The sequence below is a fragment of the Ranitomeya imitator genome, chromosome 9, assembly GCF_032444005.1.
Source record: "Ranitomeya imitator isolate aRanImi1 chromosome 9, aRanImi1.pri, whole genome shotgun sequence".
In the NCBI taxonomy this organism is placed as follows: domain Eukaryota; kingdom Metazoa; phylum Chordata; class Amphibia; order Anura; family Dendrobatidae; genus Ranitomeya; species Ranitomeya imitator.
The window spans coordinates 39,872,998-39,899,654 of NC_091290.1; the positions used below are offsets into that span (position 1 = coordinate 39,872,998).

General features: G+C 47.9%; 1 protein-coding gene across 3 annotated transcripts in view; it reads left to right on the forward strand.

The window, feature by feature from the left end:
• Nucleotides 1–5,677: 5,677 nt before the first annotated feature.
• Nucleotides 5,678–26,657, forward strand: part of POLA2 (DNA polymerase alpha 2, accessory subunit) — a 35,516-nt gene continuing 14,536 nt past the window's right edge. Inside the window, exons 1-11 of one of the 3 annotated variants that reach the window (XM_069739717.1) lie at nt 5,678–5,884; nt 7,934–8,049; nt 8,677–8,798; nt 11,278–11,363; nt 11,544–11,601; nt 12,371–12,474; nt 14,197–14,393; nt 14,915–15,003; nt 15,929–16,084; nt 17,139–17,201; nt 19,139–19,181. In XM_069739717.1, the coding sequence (XP_069595818.1) occupies nt 7,962–8,049; nt 8,677–8,798; nt 11,278–11,363; nt 11,544–11,601; nt 12,371–12,474; nt 14,197–14,393; nt 14,915–15,003; nt 15,929–16,084; nt 17,139–17,201; nt 19,139–19,181 (1,006 nt within the window). In that variant the 5' untranslated portion in view covers nt 5,678–5,884; nt 7,934–7,961. Of the gene's footprint in view, nt 5,934–7,933; nt 8,050–8,676; nt 8,799–11,277; nt 11,364–11,543; nt 11,602–12,370; nt 12,475–14,196; nt 14,394–14,914; nt 15,004–15,928; nt 16,085–17,138; nt 17,202–19,138; nt 19,182–26,657 lie in introns of all 3 variants that reach the window. The other 2 variants (XM_069739718.1, XM_069739720.1) reach the window with 2 other exon arrangements.

Sequence of the window (26,657 nt, forward strand, 5' to 3'; positions counted from 1 at the left end):
TATCCATTTGTAGAAGCAATCAGCTTTTCAACATCAGCTTTTTTACAGATGGTGTAATGTTTATATCAAGAATTTATTGAATTTTAACCCATTCTTTCCTCTACCTGTGAAATGTTCCACGTGCCACTGGCTGCAACACAATCCCTCGTATCAGCCAAACTTGGTGACAGGTTTACTTTAACTTTTCACAATAACAGTAATTTTTGACCAGAGCCGAAAACATAAGTGCGCATGCGCCCGTGGTAGGTCAAAGCATAGTGCGCAGGCGCAAGCCGCGATTTCAAGTCATTTAAATGAGGACGGCAAGCAGCAGACAGGAGGAGGGATGGAGAGGCCCAAAACCACGCCCAAGTTTTTTGGGGGTATACAGGGGCAGGCATGGGGTTATATAAGCATTCGTGGAATGCACCATAGGTGCTGAATAATGTGATAGTTTTAGCTGATATATGACAAAACACGTGACAGGGTCGCTTTAAGGCCGGCTGCAGATGAGAAACTGTCACAGTTTCATCCAGAAAACGCAGATTAATTTTTTTCCAATTTTCATCCGTTTTCATACATTAAAAAATGTACATGATCAAATACAGTTTCCTAGGTTTATAATAGAAATCGGATGCCACTCTGATGTTCCATAGATCCTTTTTTTTTGCACCCATAGACCTGAATGTGTGAGTCTCATCGGATACGAAGAAGAAAGTGATGCATGCTGCCATTTTTTTTCTCACGGAAACTTGGACTGAGAAAACAATTGTTCAGTGTGTGGTCCGATCAAGAATCGTACAGCACATGTCTGATTTCTATGCTTGTTGGCATGAGCCCTAAGGCAGATACTTTTGAGTTGTTGGTTAAACAGGCAACAGCATTACCGTGGCACCTGTCATGTCAAAAATCGCTATTTACCTGCAGATAAGGGGTTTATTAATTAAATTGATTATATACACGGAGCATAAACAAACATAAAAACACTAAAATGAAATAACAAATCTAGGTCAAAGCCCCCCAAATTATGACACGTAGACCCAGCTGACAACAGATATGTGCAAGAAGCGGGTTGACAACAAATATAAGAAATGAGCTATCAAAATCAAAAAGAAAAAATTATATTCCTAGGTCTAAGTGCGTGGGTCAGAGTTCCAAACTTGTTTCGCCATTAATTCGGCTTCATCAGGGGTCAGGGACATCTATAGACGTTACCTGGTTGACTTGTACGTAAGTTCTATATGTTTGAGGAGCATCTTATTTTGATGGAATAGGGTACTTGTCTTTTACACAAGTATGATTTTCAGGAGCCCAAATGTTGCCAGAGAGTCTAATCTGTATCTAAATCAATTTACAGTAGCTTTCAGGGTCAACGTTCCATTTTCCACCATCAGTGATCATATGTGTGCACTGGTCCCTAAGTCCTAACTTGCCATTACTATGAAAATAAAAGCTCTTTGACAAAGGTAATAATTCAGATATCCTTATTCTACCTCACTCCTCTTGGTATCTGTTTTGATCTGTGTCTATTGTTATGCTGTAATGTCTATTATCTGTACAAGTCCCCTCTACAATGTTAAGCGCTGCGGAATATGTTGGCGCTATATAAATAAAACGATTATCGATTCTTCTTGGTTCAATCGAAGAAGTGGAGGAAGGAGACTATAATTGGGGGGTTGGAAGCAGCTCGGGTGATAAGGACGTGGCAGCAGGGTTCTGTAGGCATCGGATGACGTGATTGTGGACACATGGTGGTTGGGTCCTCCTGAACGCCACCGTCAATGCCATCTTGGGCTCCTGTGAACTGCCATTTTCCATATACTGCATGATAGTTGTGATCATGTCCAGCACTCCATCTCCAAATATCCGTAATCCCATCACTAAGAACCGAACATACTTCTAGGTTAGGATTTTTTACTCGGGATGTCCCGTTTTTAAACTTGTGGGGGTTTTTTTTGTATCTTTTTAATGGATAATAATAATAATGTTTATTTTTATAAGTATAGCGCTAACATATTCCACAGCGCTCTACAGTTTTGCACACATTATCATCACTGTCCCCGATGGGGCTCACAATCTAAATTCCCTATCAGTATCTTTGGAATGGATCAATAAAGCCCTTATTTAGCTTAGAAATTTGGAGGTGGAGCGCTGGATGAGAAGTCCGTCTTTTCACGCGCTCGATTATCCAACAGGGTCACATTTTCCGCGAGAGTTCAAAGCGTTTTTCATCAGATGATTATTTTTTTTTTTTTTATTAGTGTGATATTGTATTTTACAGTATAAGGGATCAGACGATTGCAGGAGCAAGTCCCCTGTAGGGACTAAAAAGAAAAAAAAAAAATCAATGGGGGGGGGGGGTTAAATAATCAAATTATTAAAAATACAGAACTAACGTTACCCTATGCCGGTCTAGTCATGTCCCCCTAAGAGTCCAATGTATCAAAATATATTTAACCCATAAATTAAACACCCAAAATGAAATGAGAACACCGGACCGGCCAATCTGTGGTCACTAAAGAAGAAAATAATACAATAAGTTGTCAAAATGTCATCTGGATGAGAAAACAAAGTATCACTAAAACTGAAGGAACCAAAGACGCCGTCACCCAGATCCCTCTATGTAAGAAAACATTTCAGGACTCAGAATATGGCGACAGCAACGAAAACGCCAACTATTGTAAATGTAAGAAATTTTAGTTTTCATGGATAAAATATTAAAGTAACTGGGCAGGTTCTGTATGGCGCCATCTGACTGGGCAGGAGGAGCGGGGCTCCAGGTCGCTGTTACCACACGGTGAACAATGGAGAGTTTTTCTTTCCCCAATTTCACAAAACTAAGTTTTTTTTTCCATTTTCCAGTACATCGTATAATAAATAATGGTTTTTGTTCACTACTATGACTCATCCAGCAAAAAAGATAAAAAGTCTACTACTGACAAGTTCTCAGTAGATATGACAGGAAAAAACGACTATACATGGCTCTTGGGAGGAGTGGTGGAAAAAAGAAAGCATAAAATAATTATAAAAAAAAATCTCCTGGTCACTAACATGTTAATGCACCGTGACATGACCGGAGCCGCAAACTACCGCCCCTAGGCACTGCCGGCACTCAGGCGTCTACTTCCGCCCCTAACCCTGGAACTGCCCGGCGCGCAGTGTCTACTTCCGCCCCTAACCCTGGCACTGCCGGCACTCAGCGTCTACTTCCGCCCCTAACCCTGGCACTGCCGGCACTCAACGTCTACTTCCGCCCCTAACCCTGGCACTGCCGGCACTCAGGCGTCCACTTCCGCCCCTAACCCTGGAACTGCCCGGCGCGCAGTGTCTACTTCCGCCCCTAACCCTGGCACTGCCGGCACTCAGCGTTTACTTCCGCCCCTAACCCTGGCACTGCCGGCACTCAGGCGTCCACTTCCGCCCCTAACCCTGGCACTGCCGGCACTCAGGCGTCCAATTCCGCCCCTAACCCTGGCACTGCCGGCACTCAGGCGTCCACTTCCGCCCCTAACCCTGGCACTGCCGGCACTCAGGCGTCCAATTCCGCCCCTAACCCTGGCACTGCCGGCACTCAGGCGTCCACTTCCGCCCCTAACCCTAGCACTGCCGGCACCCAGGAGTCCACTTCCGCCCCTAACTCTAGCACTGCCGGCACCCAGGCGTCTACTTCCGCCCCTAACCCTGGAACTGCCCGGCGCGCAGTGTCTACTTCCGCCCCTAACCCTGGCACTGCCGGCACTCAGGCGTCCACTTCCGCCCCTAACCCTGGAACTGCCGGCACTCAGGCGTCCACTTCCGCCCCTAACCCTGGCACTGCCGGCACTCAGGCGTCTACTTCTGCCCCTAACCCTGGCACTGCCGGCACCCAGGCGTCTACTTCCGCCCCTAACCCTGGCACTGCCGGCACTCAGGCGTCCACTTCCGCCCCTAACCCTAGCACTGCCGGCACCCAGGCGTCTACTTCCGCCCCTAACCCTGGCACTGCCGGCACTCAGCGTCTACTTCCGCCCCTAACCCTGGCACTGCCGGCACTCAGCGTCTACTTCCGCCCCTAACCCTGGCACTGCCGGAACTCAGGCGTCCACTTCCGCCCCTAACCCTGGCACTGCCGGCACCCAGGCGTCTACTTCCGCCCCTAACCCTGGCACTGCCGGCACTCAGACGTCTACTTCCGCCCCTAACCCTGGCACTGCCGGCACTCAGGCGTCCACTTCCGCCCCTAACCCTGGCACTGCCGGCACTCAGGCGTCCACTTCCGCCCCTAACCCTAGCACTGCCGGCACCCAGGCGTCCACTTCCGCCCCTAACCCTGGCACTGCCGGCACCCAGGCGTCTACTTCCGCCCCTAACCCTGGAACTGCCCGGCGCGCAGTGTCTACTTCCGCCCCTAACCCTGGCACTGCCGGCACTCAGGCGTCCACTTCCGCCCCTAACCCTGGAACTGCTGGCACTCAGGCGTCCAGTTCCGCCCCTAACCCTGGCACTGCCGGCACTCAGGCGTCTACTTCCGCCCCTAACCCTGGAACTGCCCGGCGCGCAGTGTCTACTTCCGCCCCTAACCCTGGCACTGCCGGCACTCAGGCGTCCACTTCCGCCCCTAACCCTGGCACTGCCGGCACTCAGCGTCTACTTCCGCCCCTAACCCTGGCACTGCCGGCACTCAGCGTCTACTTCCGCCCCTAACCCTGGCACTGCCGGAACTCAGGCGTCCACTTCCGCCCCTAACCCTGGCACTGCCGGCACCCAGGCGTCTACTTCCGCCCCTAACCCTGGCACTGCCGGCACTCAGACGTCTACTTCCGCCCCTAACCCTGGCACTGCCGGCACTCAGGCGTCCACTTCCGCCCCTAACCCTGGCACTGCCGGCACTCAGGCGTCCACTTCCGCCCCTAACCCTAGCACTGCCGGCACCCAGGCGTCCACTTCCGCCCCTAACCCTGGCACTGCCGGCACCCAGGCGTCTACTTCCGCCCCTAACCCTGGAACTGCCCGGCGCGCAGTGTCTACTTCCGCCCCTAACCCTGGCACTGCCGGCACTCAGGCGTCCACTTCCGCCCCTAACCCTGGAACTGCTGGCACTCAGGCGTCCAGTTCCGCCCCTAACCCTGGCACTGCCGGCACCCAGGCGTCTACTTCCGCCCCTAACCCTGGAACTGCCCGGCGCGCAGTGTCTACTTCCGCCCCTAACCCTGGCACTGCCGGCACTCAGGCGTCCACTTCCGCCCCTAACCCTGGAACTGCTGGCACTCAGGCGTCCAGTTCCGCCCCTAACCCTGGCACTGCCGGCACTCAGGCGTCTACTTCCGCCCCTAACCCTGGCACTGCCGGCACTCAGGCGTCCACTTCCGCCCCTAACCCTGGCACTGCCGGCACTCAGGCGTCTACTTCCGCCCCTAACCCTGGCACTGCCGGCACTCAGGCGTCTACTTCCGCCCCTAACCCTGGCACTGCCGGCACCCAGGCGTCTACTTCCGCCCCTAACCCTGGCACTGCCGGCACTCAGGCGTCTACTTCCGCCCCTAACCCTGGCACTGCCGACACGCAGGCGTCTACATCCGCCACTACCCGGGCGGCACTGCGCGCTGGCCCCAGTACACACTTCCTGGCAATCGCTGCCTCTCACACGGCTCCTCCCCTGTGTCTTCCCCATATATCACGTCAGAGTCCTGACCACGCCCATGGGTGCTAATAGCAACGCGTCGCTGATTGGTCGTCTGTCAGGACAACGCGTCCTGTTGCCGCGCGCGCAGTCAGTACAATGTGTGAGCGCGGGAAATTCCATCCGGTCTGGACTGTGTAAAGATTATTACCGTACTGCTGTGTGTAGGAGCGCAGGTACCGGGAACCTGTTGTCAGAGTGGTCAGTGCCGAGCCCTTGTGTACGGATCCCCCCGCAGAGGCCCAGGTGCTGTGCTATGAGGGCCTGGGGAGGGGTGTACAGGGGGCTGAGACAGGTGTGTGTCTAGTGTACGTGGGGCTGCGGCTGCTGTGTGTGGTGCATGTGGAGCTGCGGCCGCTGTATGTGTGTGGGGGTGTACGTGGGACTGCGGCCGCTGTTTGTCGGTGTACGTGGGTCTGCGGCTGGTTTGTGTGTGTGTCTCTGTCTGCTGTATGTGGGGCTGGGGCCGCTGTGTGTGTGGGGGTGTACGTGGGGCTGGGGCCGCTGTGTGTGTGTCTGGTGCACGTGGGGCTGGGGCCGCTGTGTGTGTGTCTGGTGCACGTGGGGCTGGGGCCGCTGTGTGTGTCTGGTGCACGTGGGGCTGGGGCCGCTGTGTGTGTGTCTGGTGCACGTGGGGCTGGGGCCGCTGTGTGTGTGTCTGGTGCACGTGGGGCTGGGGCCGCTGTGTGTGTCTGGTGCACGTGGGGCTGGGGCCGCTGTGTGTGTGTCTGGTGCACGTGGGGCTGGGGCCGCTGTGTGTGTCTGGTGCACGTGGGGCAGGGGCCGCTGTGTGTGTGTCTGCTGTACGTGGGGCTGGGGCCGCTGTGTGTGTGTCTGCTGTACGTGGGGCTGGGGCCGCTGTGTGTGTCTGGTGCACGTGGGGCTGGGGCCGCTGTGTGTGTCTGGTGCACGTGGGGCTGGGGCCGCTGTGTGTGTCTGCTGTACGTGGGGCTGGGGCCGCTGTGTGTGTGTCTGGTGCACGTGGGTCTGGGGCCGCTGTGTGTGTCTGGTGCACGTGGGGCTGGGGCCGCTGTGTGTGTCTGCTGTACGTGGGGCTGGGGCCGCTGTGTGTGTGTCTGGTGCACGTGGGGCTGGGGCCGCTGTGTGTGTGTCTGGTGCACGTGGGGCTGGGGCCGCTGTGTGTGTGTCTGCTGTACATGGGGCTGGGGCCACTGTGTGTGTGTATGCTGTACGTGGGGCCGCTGTGTGTGTCTGGTGTACGTGGGGCTGGGGCCGCTGTGTGTGTCTTGTGTACGTGGGGCTGGGGCCGCTGTGTGTGTGTCTGATGTACGTGGGGCTGGGGCCGCTGTGTGTGTCTTGTGTACGTGGGGCTGGGGCCACTGTGTGTGTGTATGCTGTACGTGGGGCCGCTGTGTGTGGAGGTGTACGTGGGGCCGCTGTGTGTGTCTGGTGTACGTGGGGCTGGGGCCGCTGTGTGTGTCTTGTGTACGTGGGGCTGGGGCCGCTGTGTGTGTGTCTGCTGTACGTGGGGCTGGGGCCACTGTGTGTGTGTATGCTGTACGTGGGGCCGCTGTGTGTGGAGGTGTACGTGGGGCCGCTGTGTGTGTCTGGTGTACGTGGGGCTGGGGCCATTGTGTGGGAGTGTTCGTGGGGCTGGGGCCGCTGTGTGTGTCTGGTGTATGTGGGGCTGGGGCCGCTCTGTGTGTCTGGTGTATGTGGGGCTGGGGCCGCTGTGTGTGTCTGGTGTATGTGGGGCTGCGGCCGCTGTGTGTGGAGGTGTACGTGGGGCTGGGGCCGCTGTGTGTGGAGGTGTACGTGGGGCTGGGGCCGCTGTGTGTGGAGGTGTACGTGGGGCCGCTGTGTGTGTGTGTCTGCTGTACGTGGGGCCGCTGTGTGTGGAGGTGTACGTGGGGCCGCTGTGTGTGTCTGGTGTACGTGGGGCTGCGGCCGCTGTGTGTGGAGGTGTACGTGGGGCTGGGGCCGCTGTGTGTGGAGGTGTACGTGGGGCCGCTGTGTGTGTCTGGTGTACGTGGGGCTGGGGCCGCTGTGTGTGTCTGGTGTACGTGGGGCTGGGGCCGCTGTGTGTGTCTGGTGTACGTGGGGCTGGGGCCGCTGTGTGTGTGTTTGGGGGGGGTGTACATGGGGCTGCGGCCGCTGTGTGTGTGTTTGGGGGGGGTGTACATGGGGCTGCGGCCGCTGTGTGTGGGGGTGTGCATGGGGCCGCTGTGTGTGGGGGTGTACATGGGGCTGCGGCCGCTGTGTGTGGGGGGGGTGTACGTGGGGCTGCGACCGCTGTGGTGAGGGGGAGATAATCATATCCTTGTGTGCTTTCAGGCCTCTGGTTGCCCGCTGTGTCGGCGTCATGCCCGTGTCCATAGAGAGACTCCGAGAAGAATTGTCCGTCTTTGATTTCAGTGTGAATCTTGAAGATGAAGATCTATCGGAGAAACGTAAGATGATGGCGGTGATACGTCTGAGCTGCGGTGCAGCAGATCTTTGGATATTTTTGTAATATTGTTTGCTATGGGGGGTAATTTTGGTGTCTGAAGAGCCCCTGGCTTTGTGTATGGTACCGCCAGAGGGTGTCGAGCACGTCCGTGGGTGTAATGGGGCGATAACTGGCTAGAACAGAGTCCCCGGCCACTGGCAATGCTCCTCTGCCTCCCAACAAAACCAAAACTGTGCTTTACTTCCACTCACTGGGTCCGGTGCTGCGTCTCCACCGCTGCTCCCCGGTGCCTGGCTGCAGCACTGTTGACTTATCAGGAAAGCGGAGCCTGGGAGCAGCAGCGGAGACTCCGCTCCAGACCCAATGAGGGGATATATATCAGAGCGCAAAACCCCTTTAACTCTTTGGTGCCCCGGTCATTGTTGGTCTTTATGCCAAATCATCAATATTATCATTGATAATATTGCCATTATTACTTTTAATGCTCCGTTCAGACGAGTGTCGTCATTCTCGACCTGTCACATCCGTGGTTTCCTCGCATTGCAGACCTGGCGGAATGAAATCCAGCGCTGTCCCATAAAAGTAATAGACGACTGTGTAGACGACTCTCCTTTTATTGTCTCTACAGTGGTGGAACTTTGCTCCGTTCATCGGCTCAGTGAGGAAGCGATGGTTGATGAATGGATGGCTTTCTCCACTACCAGGAATTTACCGCTCAGTGTTGCCAATCTCTGTGCTTTGGAGCATGAAGTAAGTGGAGATTTGCACATTTGTTATATATTGTATATTCATTATAGGTATTCTGAAAATGCCCAATGTAGGGCTGGGTAATCAAATTAAGTTGCCATTTTAATTCGGCACCAATCTGATTTTGACCAGAAAATTGATGTGATTGGAAGTGACAGCAGAACATAGAGGAAGCCAGGGAGCAGGACACGGTGCTGGTGGCAGCAAAATGACTGTTCAAACCAAGCACAGGTGCTCCGCGCACCCTTGGTGTGGCCAAACAGCTCAATGCACCTTCCCAACCTAAACCTACATGGTTTCCTGCCATCTCCACCCCCACTTCTATGATTGACAGGTCTGGTTTCATAAAGCCAGAGAAGGGGCGGAAATAGATGGGAAGGTGTGCTTTAATTTTTGGTCAACACCATGATGCACCAAGCGTCTGTGCTTGGTTTGGACAGTCATTATGTGCCAACAGACTCCCTTTAATTTTGCCTGTAGCAGGCTTGTCTGCCCAGAAGGATGTAGGTCTGTAGAGTGAGGAGGTGGCAGGATGCCCTTCAGCAGTGTGATGCTGCTTTCTGCTAAAGAGTCCGGGAGGTGGTTCCTCTCGCTCTCCAATAGTCACCATGTGGTACATCATCACATGGCCACTCCGGTGGCATCCAGGGCACCTAGGGATGATGAAGCCAGCACGCTTTGCTTCACTGCACACCAGGCAAAGCTAACAAGGGATGACCTATCCCACCCGGAGGGGTCGGCCATTGTGACTATTTACAACAGAGGGACCACCACTCTGACTCTTCAGCAGAAAGCTGCATGCCTTGTGCGCTACATCTAGACTTCTCCAAAAATAAAATGCAGGAACACAAAACTTTTTATATAGGGGGAAGTTTAGAAACTCCATCCCCTGTGCGGTGAACCAGTAATAGCCATTTCTATTCTGCAATGAGACCCGTGCAATAGTGTGGACTGCAGGTGTCTCTCAAAAAGAAGTTCAAAGAAATCGATCGGTCACTGCAGAAGCTCTCAGTGCAACCTTAGGGCCGTCATACGCTTCATATTTATGTTGGCTAAACCCGTCCATTCCAGCAGGACCGTCTGATAATCTCATCTGTATGGCGGCTTCTTAATTCTGGAAGGAATGTTGACCCGCCACCCTTTAATTTCCCAGGGAAATAAGATTAACGTCCACCATTGGGGCTCGTGCAGACGGCGGTGTTATCTGATCTGATTTTCCGCTTGTCTGTACCTAATCTGTATCGGCCGGGGGGGTCTCTAATCACTAATTTCATGTAGATTTGAGATGAGCAATTTTTGGTTTCCCGTGGTGCTGCAAGTCTACAAAGAACATGCTGGAACTTACGGTGCTCCCATGCTTGTATTTACTTAATCCGATTTCCTTTAATTCCCCTAGAGATGAGCGGATCGATTTGCAGGACTCTGGAACAGCGACCAGACAGGAGGCCCATGAATTTCCTACCTTCCAGCGTCCCAGGTGCGGCTTTTGATTAGGGGGTGCGACGTGCTCTACGAGACCCATTCCACGGATGATGGCGTTGCACCAACTCTGACAAATCAAATGCTGCGCTAGGGACGACAGAAGATAAGAAATTGCGCGGGCCTCCTGTCTATCCGCCCGGTGCTACTGACCTAGACGCCGGCCCGGAGTCTCATGACCCAAGCTCAGATCTATATTCCCCATTCTATCATTTCCAATGCCGAGAGGTCTTCTGAACCTTTAACATACATGTGAGCAAACGCACTTATTAATTTTTTTGCCTTCTAGTGTTTATTCAGCCCTTATACCCACTTCACACACCGCTGCCTTCATATCCTCCTCCTCCTCATGTGTCGACCTCTCATGTAAATCGTAGAAAGGTTTTATTTGTGTTTCTATGTAACTATTACCATTTTGGAATGTTTTAGCTTTTCAATTAACCAATCTGTTGCTCGGTATGTTTTCTTTTGGTTACGGATGTTACTTTGCATCACGACTAGTTACTTTCTAACAAACGTGGCCTCAGATCATATGTCTGGAAGTTAAACCTTGTGATAGATCTATTAGAACAAAAGTGTCCACACCATCCCCCTCCAAAACAGTTTTGCTGGTGGGTATAAAACACACTAAACAGCCCTCAAAGTCCATGGATTGTCCACAGTAGACGTCTGTCGCCTTTTCTCAGGGTGTCAGATCAATTTGGGTGGGGCGATGCACAAGTGAGGGTCTTGGTGATCACAATATTTTTTTTCATTTATGACATTCTCCCCCCTGCATTTTGGGCTACCCTATAGGAATAAAATACTATACGTAAGGCATGGCGTGTACCTTAACTTTTCGATTTTTGCTATAGATTTTAGAGTAACCCAGTGTCACGACTTTTCACATGGGCCATTTTTGTGGGCCTGGGACACATCCATCTGCGATGGGACGTCGGTAGAATTATTTACTTTCAGGTGCAAAATATTACAATGAAATATTATCATTTTTTTTGTCTTTTAGGTTCTCAATAGAAAAATTTTGAAGCGTCCCAATGCGAGAAAAGAAAAGCATTGTGGCAACAGGGACATCAACAGCATCCAAGAGCTGTATCCTTATTAACATCACTGTAGGCATTCCACCTGAGACCTTTTGTGGAACTACAACTCCCAGTTACAGGCCTTCAGAGCATGATGGGAGTTGTACTTTCACAACAGCTGGAGTGCCCCTTGTGGCTGATTTGTGAACTACACCATGCTTAACTGTTTGATGGCTTTAACTTATCCAAGTATCGAGGTGGAGACCGAAGAGGAAAACTTACTGGATTCATATACCACGCCTGCAAAAGTGAGTATGAGTAGTCTGTGGTGCACCATTTTTCATTTTTTGGGGGAAAAATATCTTTGGAAAAGCTTTTATGGTCTGTACACGAGCCATCTTTTTCAGGTTGATTGCGCCTGTAGCCTGTCTGAAAAAGCATTAAAAAAAATGTGAAAAATAATGAAAATGTGCACAGCAATGTTAAAATTACTCGCATCTTCTCTTTTCCTTTTTTTTTTTTTTTTTCAAATTTAATGGCAAACCCCCCCCCCTGAAAAAGTTCCCTAAAAAAGTTTATAAGGTTGATGATGTGCATTTCTTTATGAAAATGACTCGCTGTTCGCATCTTCAGCCTTTTGATCGTTTTTTTTTCACCGCTTCAGGTTTCAAAAAAGACAAATCGGTTAAAACAAGTGATCGGTCAGTTCCGTTCCTTCTTCTTCCATCTTCTAAAACTGGAGCAAACTAAATTAATCAGTTTAAGAGCCAAATAGACAAACGGGAGACCCGTGGCATCTTTTTGTAGTGTTTTAAAAATCCGTGCGTTAAAAAAAAAGGCCACCGCCTCTCAGGGCTTATCTACAGCATTCTATAATGCTTCCAGTGTTCCTATTCCGTAAAATCGAGCCTTCTATGTAGTTACTATTAGGTTTAACCGCATACCATGTAATAATCCGTTTTCTTTCCATAAATATTATCCTATTGCTTCATTTTAAGTGTATTTCTCACTGTTGTATGGATGGCTATGGTGACACTGCAGCCTTGGTCTTTAATTGCCCATCATTGTTTCTTCCAGGGATCTCAGAAACGCATCTTATCAACCCCTGAGAACCCACAATCGAAGCGCGTTCCAACCCGGAGCCCCCATCTTCTCTTTTCTCCAGCTACATTCTCACCCAGGTAGACCCTTCTTTATTTTTTTGGGTATGTTCGGTCTTTGGGGAGATAGATATTCTAATGGTCATGCCTTCTCCTTCTTGCCTGCAGTCCTAGATCAGGGAACAGGCCATGCTCCCTGATCTCAGACTGACAGACGTTATCAGGGGGCTGGCTGCTGCTGCTAGAAGCCATGCCCCTTCATGTGGCGGAAAGGTACCGAGTAACAGCGCCAGCATCACACTGAATTACATGTACCACGAGGATGGGAAACAACGCTATTCATGTTACCTAATAGTTTATGAAGGCATGACCATTTCAAATATTTGAATCTCCCTGCAGTACCCCTTATTATCAGGGCGTGCACTTCGCTCCTTCTACCAAACTGGCTTGAAGGGAATCTGCCGCCAGGTTTTTGTCACCTGATCTGTGTGGAAGAAGGAGTCAGATGGACTCTGAAATGCATTGGAACATAAAACTCTTCTTTTGTCCTGATATTCTGTCTTGAATTTCATTGAAAAGCAGCAGCGCAGAGTAAATTCTCCTTTCCTGGTAGTTCAGCACAATGTAGGGGCAGAGACCCTGATTCCTTGATGTCAGTTATTGTGCTGCTTTCTATATTTTTTATGAAATGTTTTATCAGTAGGACATTACCACTAGAGGACTAGTAATCCAGCTACCATGTAGTCCTCCATATTCCTGATCTGTCTAACCCTGCCCCCACCACTGGCTGCTTTCTGTGTGCATAGGCAGAAAGCAGCCAATCAGTGATGTGGGTGGGGTTATACAGCTCCGCATTCAGAGAACTGCTACATCAGATAAAACAGTGATTTTATGGAAATTACAGCAAGTAGCCCAGTAAGTGATACATCACTGGAATCAGGCTCTCTTGCCCTATATGATGCTGCTCTCAGATTACATAACAAAACCTGCTGACATTCATTGTTACATCTAATAAAAATTGTCAGATTGAAAAAAAAAAAAAAAAAGTAGTAATGACATTGTGATAAATACTGCAGGTTGTCATGATGCCTCCTTTTTTATGGTGGTTTAACCATTTCTGGTTAAGCTTTGATACATTTGACATAACAAAACTTTCATTTTTTATTTCCTGATCGAAATGCATCTGAATTCTGTCTCCATTTGATTTATTTTTATTTATTTTTTTATACTTAAAACTAAGTCCTTGTTTGTTTGACACAACAACGGATTAAAATTTTGGATTAAAATTTTTTTTGTAACCTAAACCAAACAATTGGGGGCGGTGGGGAGGGAAGTGCAGAATTTAGGATTCAACATGTTAAGTTCAGTGCGTTGTCAGACTGTCTACGTTTCCACTCTCTAAATATGCCCTGGAACATGTAATATTAATACATTGTCTTAGTGATAATTTATTAGGGATTGGTCGGTGCAACATAATGTTCCATAATTACACCAACCAATGTGTATAAATGATAACAACACCCAATTATCACTTTATAAACACGTATTCCAAGTATTTCCAGGAGAGGAAACAGAGGAAAAGGCACAATGCTGAATTCTCATATAAATATTCCAGAATTGGTATTTAATTGTTGAATGCAATAATATATTAAATGGACAGACTAATGGCGTATAGCACGCAATAAAACTGGGATAGTGAATTTAGGAGTTCGCATATTGCGACACATTTAAGACGACAGGATTTTGTGCAGCTTTGTAGACATGTTGGACACGTTCCTAATTCCCCTTTCTTTGCCGCATTAGCGCCACCCCATCACAGAAGTATAGCTCTCGCTCCAACCGTGGTGAAGTGGTGACCTCTTTCGGAGACATACAAGGAACATCATGGAGTGGTGGAAACGGCAAGTACACGAAAGTAGAGCCCATAACCCTACAAGAGGAGGAGGCGCTGACTAAATCCTACAAGTACATGTTTCAGAAGTTGACGGACATCCGAGACGGTAAGTATTAATGTGTAAGATGTATTGATGTAATAGATGAATAGTCGGCATCTTATTTGACCAGCTTGGTAGTAATCTGGCTGTGGGCGTGATGGCCGCAGACCACGATGAGTTCCAACTGTTCAATAACATGCATGTTATTCTAATATGGAGACATGAGCACTGTCACGTGTCTGGCAGTTACTTATATCCAGGGAAAACCAGATCTGCTGCTTGGCATTCCTATTAGATTGTTGTTGGGTTGTGATGCAGTCACTGTCTACTTAATGAAGCCCGCAGGGGTTTTGTGCCGCTCCACTCTACAGAGTCGCAGGGGTTTTGTGCCGCTCCGCTCTACAGAGCCGCCAGGGTTTTGTGCCGCACCGCTCTACGGAGCCGCAGGGGTTTTGCGCCACTTTGCTCTATGGAGTTGCAGGGATTTTATCTCACTCTTCAGCCTCCTGCATGTGGCTTTTCAGTTGTTGTCTTCCATGTATGGACACCCGTCGCTCACTGTTTTCTACTTGTGTTCTCCCAAATAGCTGTGGGCAGTAAAATTGAAGAGCTGGGCGAGGCCCTGAAGAATTATTTCCATATTGAAGAGTTTACATCTGTCTCTTTTCCAGCTCAGGTGAGTTTGTGCAGCTACATTACCTACAGAATACAACCAAATGCAAATTGTAGTCTTACTGCGCCAAACAGTAAAGGCCCCTTCACACTAAGCGACGCTGCAGCGATACCGACAACGATGTCGATCGTTGCAGCGTCGCTGTTTGGTCGCTGGAGAGCTGTCACACAGACAGCTCTCCAGCGACCAACGATCCCAAAGTCCCCGGGTAACCAGGGTAAACATCGGGTTACTAAGCGCAGGGCCGCGCTTAGTAACCCGATGTTTACCCTGGTTACCAGCGTAAACGTAAAAAAAACAAAGTACATACTTACCTTCCGGTGTCTGTCCTCCGGCGCTCTGCTTTCCTCTGCACTGTGAGCGCCGGCCGGAAAGCACAGCGATGACGTCACCGCTGTGCTTTCCGGCTGGCCGGCGCACACAGCCAGTGCAGAGAAGCAGAGCGCCGGAGGACAGACACCGGAATGTAAGTATGTAGTGTTTTTTTTTTTTTTTTTTTACGTTTACGCTGGTAACCAGGGTAAACATCGGGTTTCTAAGCGCGGCCCTGCGCTTAGTAACCCGATGTTTACCCTGGTTACCAGTGAAGACATCGCTGAATCGGCGTCACACACACCGATTCAGCGATGTCTGCGGGAGTCCAGTGACGAAATAAAGTTCTGGACTTTCTGCTCCGACCAACGATGTCACAGCAGGATCCAGATCGCTGCTGCCTGTCAAACTCGACGATATCGCTAGCCAGGACGCTGCAACGTCACAGATCGCTAGCGATATCGTTCAGTGTGACAGTACCTTTACGTGTGTAACAATAAATAACGTCATTAGTTTGCCCTGATCACATCTTAGGCCAAGTTCACATCTGGCTTTTCCTCCATCCCCCCCTCTTTATTGCTCTTGTTCATGATTTTTTTTTCTCCCCTGCGTTTAGGAGACTGTGACTGTGCTTGGACAGATCGGTTGTGACAGCAATGGGAAGTTGAACTCCAAATCTGTTATTCTTGAGGGGGATCGGGAGCACTCGTCGGGAATGCAGGTTCCTGTGGACTTATCGGAGTTAAAGGAATATTCACTGTTTCCTGGGCAGGTATTGATCATCATTTTTACAAAGAGCATTTCTTACAATATTGCAATCCCTTATTTAGGCTGTCGTGAAGGTAAGTTCACATGCAAATTTCATCCTTTTGGAAAGGAAAGGGTAAAATCCTGCGGCTGTTATCCTCTTTAATCTCGGACAGTGGGTTTTAACACATGCCAGTGGGGTGCGCGTCATTCCACGCTCTCATCGACACACCCATGATGACGTGATTACTGGGCGCTGATGGGTTGTCATTACAGCCGAGGGTCTGCTAAAGACCCCCGTGCCTGTCATTATGATACTCCTGTGAACGCCGGCTATAGGAGATTGTGATTTCTGCTGCTACGTATAGCACAGGCAATCATGATCACAGCTTTAAGACTCCTAAAGAGACTATTAAATGAAGTGGTTATGGAAAAAAAAATCACACTTTTGTTATCGCTGCGTTCAGAAACGTCCGATCAGAATATAAAATAAATTAATCCAATCGGTAAACGGCGTAATGAGAAAAAAACACAAACTCCAGAATAGTTTTTTTTTGCCTCCGCAACATTGCAATAAAATGCAATAACAGGCGATGAAAACATCGTATCTACCCCAAAATGGTATCAATAGGGCACAGAAAAATAAGACCTCACCCCCAGATCCAGAAAAATGGCAACAAAGGTAAAAAAAACAAACATTTATTTATTTTTTTCATATAAATTTGGGAATTTATTTTTGCCACTTAAATAAATTATACATGTTTGGTATCTGCATTCTCGTACTGACCTGTAGAATCATGTTGTCAGGTCAGTTTTATACCGTATTTTGCAGACTATGAAATGAACCACTTATTTTGGGAAGGAAAATAGGGAAACCTATTTTTGTGGGGGAGGAAAAAGAAAAATGAAAAAGTACCATGGCTTAAAGGGGGTTAAAAAAAAAAAAAACTGCCTTCCTTCCATAGTACTAATGCACTGCAAAATGCAAGCTATATGCAGATGGCAGCCCTTGTAGCTATACTTGCTCTTTGATAAATACCTTGTGTCTGCGGCCGTCACAAGTCTGTCTCCTCTTTCAGGTTGTAGTAATGGAAGGGACTAACAGCAGCGGAAGAAAGTTTGTGGCATCAAAGCTGTATGAGGTCTGTGCATCTGATTTTATTTTTTTTCACATCTTCTTAAACTGAAATTATTATGGGGGGTGGATAAAACCTTCACATTGACGTCCATCACGGACCGATTTCCCCGGATGTTCCATCCGCTCCCCTGGCATGTTATCTTAATTTTAGAAGGGTGATGGGATATCTCTGAGGGGAGTGTGAAAAGAACATTGCATATTCTTTGCATGATTATGGGGGATTAATAGCAGGCACTGCATCAGAAAATAACCCTCTATTATCTGTGAAGACACGGGGGAGTCAGCGGGTGCTGGAGATTGCACGGACCAGGGCTCATCCCACTGAATGTCTGCTCTTCTTCTTTTACCTTGCACATGATATTACTCAAGTCAGTGTTCCCCAACTCCAGTCCTCAAGAGCCACCAACAGGTCATGTTTTCAGGATTTCCTTAGTATTGCACAGGTGATGGAATTATTGCCTGTGCAGATGATGCAATTATCACCTGTGCAATACTAAGGAAATCCTGAAAACATGACCTGTTGGTGGCTCTTGAGGACCGGAGTTGGGGAACACTGACTTACGACAACACAGGGTGAGGGTAAAATAGTGTGGCAATACTTTATTGAACCAAAAACCAGGCAAATAACACATAGAACAGCCACAGCAAAGTACCCAAAATGGTGCAAAATTAGTCTCACCCTTCTGCTGACTCGCCGAGATTAAAACAGCTGTGACTTCCAGGGCCGACTTACCACCACCTGTGGAACGCAAAGAGAGGAGGTAACAACAAGCTTAGGAAGCTTGAGGCTATCTGTACACGTTGCGGATTTTGCTACGGATCCGCAGCAGCCTTCCGTGCGTTTACAGTACAATGTAAACCTATGGAAACCGCAATCCGCAGTGCCCATGATGCGGAAAAAAACGCACAGAAACGCAGCGGGTTACATTCCGCAGCATGTCAATCGTTTGTGCGGATTCCGCTGCGGTTTACACGTGCTCCACAATAGGAATCCGCAGGTGGAATCCGCACAAAATCCGCATAAAAAACGCAGTATATCCACAGGTAAAACGCACTGCAGATTTCTAAAATCCGCTGCGGAAAAATACGTGTGCACGTAGCCTGACAGTCCATTGAGGTACGAGGCCAGGTGACCAGAGGGTCACAACCTAGCTTCTCCAAACATCTCCATGGAGCCAGGTGACCTGTGGGTCCCAATCCTGACTTTCCTAAATGTGTCCATGGGGCACAGGAGGGTCCAAATGCTGGTTTCCTCAAATGTATTCATGAGTTCAGTGATGGTCAATGAAGCAGATATGTTTCAGCCGGGGCCGTGGTCCCCTAAGCTGGCATCCTGTAGAATTTCACATTGATGTTCTCGCTGCTGTCTTAGTGTTCTCAGCTGTGTTTTTGTAAAGAGTCTCTGGTTGTGTTGATCTTATTACAGAGGCATATCCCTTTTTATATAGTTCACAACTGTTGTCCTTCAAGCCATCATCCAGAGGTCAGGAGGAAGGTGTGATGAGATTAAATCACATTGTTTCAGTATTTAATCAATCTGTTTAGTTTTTCTTCCACGGTTTTGCAAGTCAACAAGCCACAGGGTCCCACAATATTGTCAATCAACAGATTATCAAACCTCCATTGTTCAATACCCTGCATCACTGGTTTGCAAAGATAGCAGACTATAAATTATAACAAACGTCAATGTTAAAGGTTCATACAAACAATAATCTGTGTTTCTTGACCAACCAAAGAACAAACGCCTACATTCAAAAGTCAACATAAAGATAAGTCTATGCCTCCAGGCTTTAACTTTACAGTTGAGATGTTGTCTCAAAACAATGAACTTGTGTGTTTTATCTCAGAACTGCATGTTATTTAGCTATGAAGTCATACAAGATTTTTTTTATATATCTGTTGAAATTTCTACAGCTAGTTTTCCATTTTTTTTTTCTCTAGGGAGTCACACTTCCATACTACCAACCAAATATTGATTCTGAAGGTAAGTCCTAAGAATTGCTCTGTATACAGTGGTTTTAATAATTGAAAACCTTATCCAAAAAGGACTTTAAGTTTACATAGGTTGGACTATAGGTTAAGATTGTACCATCTTCCTGACCCCACTCAACAGCTGGATGGATTGAAGTATAAGGGTAAGTTCACACAGGGCGTTTTTGCTGCTTTTTTATGCTAATTTTCAGCTGCTTTTTACAGTACCAGCAAAGCTATGAGATTTCAGAAATCTCATGCACACACCATGGTTTTTTGTGTCTTCAGGATTTTGTGCTTTGCTGCGTTTTTTAGACATGGAGCATGTCCCTTCTTTCAGCGTTTTTGCTGCGTTTTTTTTTTCTGCGTTTTTCACCCATTGACTTGAATGGGTGTTGAAAAAATGCTGCAAATATATAGGTATCATAATATGCTGCGTTTATGCTGCTGAAAATTCAAGGACATTAGCATGGACAAAAAAAAAAGAAAACCCACCTACATCTGCATTTTTGACGCAGCTTCTTTCCTGCCAAGAAGATCGGGTTTTGCTGCAGAAAAAAAAGCAGCAATGACGCCCTGTGTGAACTTACCCTAAAGGTACCTTCATGCTGAACAATTTAACAACGATATCGCTAGCGATCCGTGACGTTGCAGCGTCCTGGATAGCGATATCGTTGTGTTTGACACGCAGCAGCGATCAGGCCCCTGCTGTGACATCGTTGGTCGGAGCAGAAAGGCCAGAACTTTATTTCGTCGCTGGATCACCCGCAGACATCGCTGAATTGGCGTGTGTGACGCCGATTCAGCGATGTCTTCACTGGTAATCAGGGTAAACATCGGGTTACTAAGCGCAGGGCCGCGCTTAGTAACCCGATGTTTACCGTGGTTACTAGTGTAAATGTAAAAAAAAACAAACACTACATACTTACATTCTGGTGTCTGTCCCCTGGCGCTCTGCTTCCTGCACTGACTGTGAGCGCCGGCCGTCCGTAAAGCAGAGCGGTGACGTCATGTTTACACTGCTGGGTTATCTGGTAACGAGTGCTTTAATCGTGGATTATAAATTCACTTTAAGGGTTCGACAACTTTTACGGTGACCATACATGGAAAGGTTCGGCTGGGATATGACAAGGTTTTGTGTTGTGTTTTTTTTTTTTTTGTGTTTTTTTTTGTGCAAAGTGATTTTTATAATTTGGCCAAATGCAGTTTACAGTGTGAATTTGAATGCATTTATAAACTATTTACTTTTTGCATTTATAACATTATTTTCTTCCTCCGTGCATATCGATGGTAATCGCTCACGTCTGGACCGGCCCAGTGTGGGACTTGCAGTGCGATTTCACTAATTTTGGACACTTACAGGGGTGTTTCATAGGATGCCAATTACTTTGCGGACGGTCACTGTTGGGAAAAGTGATTATGAATAAACTGTGGACATAGGCTGCTAAATCTGATAACTGCGCCCAGTCATAGCGCAGGGGTGCTGCAGTCGACGCCGCACTTTATGATCAATGCTGCTAATATGTGACACTTTCCGTAGCTGTCACTAGAGAAGAAAGCGGCCACTGCCCCCTCCATTCCCATTACTGCCTGCTCTGAGCAATTTCGTGCCGGTGAGGATAATGTAGCATTGTCCTGTGATTCAATTGTATCAATGGCCGGACGTTAAGAGACCTTGGTTCCCATAAAGTCCTACATTTACCATCTTTCCCATGAGCATCTTATGTTTATGGGGATCTAGGAGACCAGCAAACCCTGTCTGACCCAAAGATTGGCTACAGGGTTCATTCAGAGGTCTTATTTCTGCGTACGAGCGCTTTCAGTGTTTTTCGAGGATGGCACCCCTACCTATAATGGTGAATGGGTCTGTACACATGTCCGGGATCTTTTGTAGAATTAAAAAAATCGCGCAGACCTGTCCAATTGTGATCTGGGTGTCAGATCAAAGTTTTCAATGTTGGTCTATGCGTCTGTGAAAAAAAAAAAAAAAAAAAAGCGGACAGAAACTGGATGACATTCAAGTGTGGTCCGATTAATTTTTATTATTTTTTAAGGATTGTTTGCCCCTTTTTTTTTTTTCACATATAAGAAAAACTGACTATCCTTTGGTCCATTTTTCCTTTACGTAAAAAAAAAAGAAACCCAAACTGGTGTGAATGAGGCCTTAGGCTGAGTTACCTTTTTAAGTGTTCTGTTTCCTTCAATGTGTGGATTTTGTGTTTTTTATTAAAACTTCAATCAAAAGTTCTAGGTCACCGCCTCGCCTCCAGTGTTCATTACGAGGGGTGCGAGACTTTATACAGGAGGCCATTAAGATCAAGTCAGGTGAAACATCCTTGGGCAAAAGCACCAAAGAAATGACGGCAGGAGTAAGAGGAGCTGACAATGGGGGGCCAAACCTGATCAAAGCTCCGTAGGCGAGAGGCAGGAAATGGAGAGGAAGCGGCGCTGATCTCCCAAGGAAAGTGGCCCGTTGTCAGGGGGTCTGGGTGGGACAGGAGCTAAACCAGTTCTATCAGGAGGTGTAACTGGAAAAGTTCGGGGAAAGACATTAATTTGCACCCAAGGATCCAGACTGGTTTATCCACATGTCTGAGGTTACAAATACAGTTTATATGTAAACGACAGGGAAGCCATTACATAAGCTGTGCATTACCATATAAAAGCAGCGATGAAGACCACCTTCACACCTGACATTGGACATTTGACTCTGTTCCTTTGCTTTTCTAAAAAAAAAAAAAGTCTGAAATGCATCTGTTGCATAATGGAAGCAGGGGGGCCGTATTGACTATTATGGGGTCTGCCTGAGTTTCTTAAGGAAGGAGTTTTTTAGAACAGCAAAAAAGTTTTGGCATCATGAGCCTTTTTTTTTCCCCTTGGTTTTTAAAAACTGACACATAAGGTAAAGTCCACATGATGAGTTTTTGATGCTGCAAATTTTCACTCTGTATTATCCGCGACCGTCTCCGCTGGACCAGTAGTGATGACGTCCCGTCACCGGAGCCTGTGCACAACCTGTATCTGCAGTAATCGGGGATTGGCACGTCAATGCTTCCGACCCGGCTGATGACAGTGCTGTGCACAAAGTGGCCGACCAGGTGAGTTCTTGCAGATCCTTAGTACCGAGCCAAAGCTAAGCATATGGGTTTGATTGGAGAGACGCAACAGGACTCATTTTAGCCAATATTCCTCCCCCATTGATGGTCTGCATGTAAACAATTGCAGTATACACTATTCTGGTCGGGTGCAATGCAAAGGCACCTCCGGCCCGTATCTGCAGTCTGGACAGGCACATAGTCTGCAATTTGCAGATACGACCGTCCCATTTTTCAATATGGTTGTCTGAACCCGGCCTACAAGCGTATCACCGGGGTATTACATTGCCAGAAGCAATTGTAGGGGAGAATCCACAGCGCTTTTTTTTTTTTTTTTCTCCAATACACAATAAGAAAAAAAAAAACAAATAAAAAAAAACCAAGAAGCACAAGGCTGGGGCCACACTCCTACTTTGGCCACAAACCGGTCGTGTTGCCAAATTGTAGCACAATTTGGCCAATAGGATCGCATTAGATACTGCAACTTGCCAAAAATCTGGTGTGGCTGGACTTGCTTGTCGTAGTTGAGGCTGCCATATGACTCCATCGGCTTCTATTGCGCTATGATGTAGCCGAGATCTTTGGCCGAGTGACTTATTTGTTGGCAAATCTATCTACTGTATATACTCGAGTATAAGCCGACCTAAGTATAAGCCGACCCCCCCCCCCCTAATTTTGCCACAAAAAAACTGGGAAAACTTAATGACTCGAGTATAAGCCTAGGGTGGGAAATGCAGCAGCTACCGGTAAATGTCAAAAGTAAAAATAGATACCAATAAAAGTAAAATAAATTGAGACATCAGTAGGTTAAGTGTTTTTGAATATCCATATTGAATCAGGAGCCCCATATAATGCTCCATAAAGTTCATGATGGCCCCATAAGATGCTCCATATTAAAATATGCCCCTTATTAGCCTGCATAAAGGTTAATAATGGCCCCATAAGATGCTCCATAGACATATTTGCAGAATATAATGCTGCGCAAATGCTGATTATGGCCCCATAAGATGCTCCATAAAGATATTTGCTCCATATAGTGCTGCACAAACACTGATTATGGCCCCATACAGACACTTGGCCCTTAAGGTACCGTCACACTCAGCGACGCTGCAGTGATATAGACAACGAGCCGATCGCTGGAGCTTCGCTGTTTAGGTCGCTGTAGAGGCGTCACACAGCAACTCCAGAACGATGCAGGAGCGATCCAGTGACGTAACGGCGACTCACTTATCGTTCTCGCTGGTTGTTCGCTCCATGTAAAACGTTGCTGGCGTCGTTGCTTTTGATGTCAAACATGACGATACACGCCGACCTGACGACGAAATAAAGTTCTGGACTTCTAGCTCCGACCAGCGATGTCACAGCAGGATCCAGATCGCTGCTGCGTGTCAAACACAACGAGATCGCTATCCAGGACGCTGCAACGTCACGGATCGTTGTCGTTCTCATTGTAAAGTTGCTGAGTGTGACTGTACCTTTATAGTGCTGCACAAACGTTATGGCCCCATAGATGCTCCATACAGACACTTGCCCCATTTGCTGTGATAAAAAAAAAAATGACATACTCCCATCTCCGTCGCTCAGGCTCCCGGCGCTTTCAATATTCACGTGCTGATCGTTCCGGCACCGCTCCATCTTCAGCACTGACGTTCAGGCTGAGGGCGCGCACAAACTACGTCACCGCGCCCTCTGACCTGAGCGTCACTGCTGAAGATGGAGCGGTGCCGGAACGAGGAGCAGGTGACTATCGCGCAGCGCTCCCCCTCCCCGTTATACTCAGCTGCTCCTGGCGCTGTGCAGTCCCTGCTTTCCCGGCGCTGCAGCTTCTTTCTGTAGTGAGCGGTCTGTAGTGACCACTCGGTACAGGAAGATGCTGCCGGCGCCGGGGAAGCCAGGGACCTGCAGGTACCGCGCCAGGAGTAGGTGAGTATAATTAGACAGCCCCTGCTCCCCTCACCTGCCGACCCCCGGGTATGACTCAAGTATAAGCCGAGGGGGGGACATTCAGCCCAAAAAAGTAAGCTGAAAATCTCGGCTTATACTCGAGTATATGTAGAGGAGCTGCGGAAACACCATCACGTGTTCTGGATCACTGCATTGAGAAACACGTGATGGTGTCTCCGTGGTGTGGATGTTTTGGTCTCCACGAGGTCAATCATTAGTGCCTTTGTATACTCGAGTATATACGGTAATTGGTTGGCCACACGTAGGAAGTTTTGCTGTTTTTTTTTTTTTTTCTTCTTCACCCCTTGGTGACAGTCCATTTTGTACTTAATTACCGGGCCAATTTTTACAGTTCTGACCACTGTCACTTTATGAGGTTATAGCTCTGGAACGCTTCAACGGATCCAACTGATTCTAGGATAGTTTTTTTTTCGTGACATATTGTACTTCATGTTAGTGGTAAAATTCTTCAATATAACTTGTGTTTATTTATGAAAAAAAAACCAGAAATTTGGCAAAATTTTCAAAATTTTGCAATTTTCAAACTTTTAGTTTTTGTGCCCTTAAATCAGAGAGAGATGTCATACAAAATACTTAATAAATAACATTTCCGACATGTCTACTTTACATCAGCACAATTTTGGAAACATAGGGTATATACTCTAGTATAAGCCGAGAATTTCAGCCCATTTTTTAGGCTGAACTTGCCCCTCTCGGCTTATACTCGAGTCATACCCAGGGGTTGGCAGGGGAGGTGAAGCAGCAGCTGTGTAATCATACTCACCTGCTCCTGGCGCAGTCCCTGGTTCCCTGGCGCCGGCAGCTTGTGCCTGTAGTGAGCGGTCACATGGTACCGCTCATTACTGTACCCCACTCCACTCCCATAGGGGTGGAGCCGCATATTCATTACTGTAATGAGTGGTACCATGTGACCGCTCAGTACAGGAAGAAGCTGCCGGAGAACCAGGGACCGTGCCAGGAGCAGGTGAGTATAACGTAGTGCGCGATATTCACCTGCTCCCCTTTCCATCGCCTGCGTCTTCACCGTCCTCTGCAGTGATGCTCAGGTCAGAGGGCGCGATGACGCGATTAGTGAGCGCGCCGCCCTCTGCCTGAACAGTCAATGCAGAGGACGGGGAAGACGCAGCGGCGGTGGAACGGGGAGCAGGTGAATATAGCAAGTTCCGGGGGCCTGAGCGACGAGAGGAGAGTATGTGATATTTTTTTTTTTTTTTATCGCAGCAACAGCATATGGGGCAAACGTCTACATGGAGCATCTTATGGGTCATGATCAATGTTTCTGCAGCTTTAGATGTGGCAAATATCATTATGGAGCATGTTATGGGGCATAATCAGCATTTGTGGAGCATTATATGGGGCATATTTTAATATGGAGCATCTTATGGGGCCATCATGAACTGTATGGAGCATTATATGGGGCGTATTTTGTATGGAGCATTATATGGGGCTCCTGATTCAATATGGATATTCAAAAACATTTAACCTACTCATGTCTCAATTTGACTTTTATTGGTATCTATTTGTATCTTTGACATTCACCAGTAGCTGCTGCATTTTCCACCCTGGGCTTATACTCTACTCGAGTCATTAAGATTTCCCAGTTTTTTTGTGGCAAAATTCGAGGTCTCGGCTTATACTTGGGTCGGCTTATACTCGAGTACATACTGTAATTTTATTATTTTTTTTAGAATATTACAAGGTTTTAAAGTTGATCAGCGATTTCTCATTTTTCCAACAAAATTTATAAACCCCTTAATCCCATATGACGTACTATCCCATCCAGGTGACCTGGGACTTAATTCCCAGTGACGGGATAGTACGTCATATGCGATCGCGGCCGGGTGTCAGCTGCCTATCGCAGCTGACATCCGGCACTATGTGCCAGGAGCGGTCACGGACCGCTCCCGGCACATTAACCCCCGGCACACCGCGATCAAAGATGATCGCGGTGTGCCGGCGGTGCAGGGAAGCATCGCGCAGGGAGGGGGCTCCCTGCGGGCTTCCCTGAGACTATCGGTACACGGTGATGTACTCACCGTGTACTGAGCGTCTTCTCCCTGCAGTCCCCGGATCCAAAATGGCCGCCGGGCTGCTTCCGGGTCCTGCAGGGAACACTTCCGGGTCAGGATCAGGCTGCAGCTGCAGCTCTAATCCTGCCCGGCTGTATGTCAGATCACCGATCTGATAGAGTGCTGTGCACACTGTCAGATCGGTGATCTGTGATGTCCCCCCCTGGGACAAAGTGAAAAAGTAAAAAAAAAAAATATCCACACGTGTAAAAAAAAAAAAAAAAAAAATTCCTAAATAAAGCAGAAAAAAAAAAAATATTCCCATAAATACATTTCTTTATCTAAAAAAAACAAAAAAAAAAAACAATAAAAGTACACATATTTAGTATCGCCGCGTCCGTAACGACCCAACCTATAAAA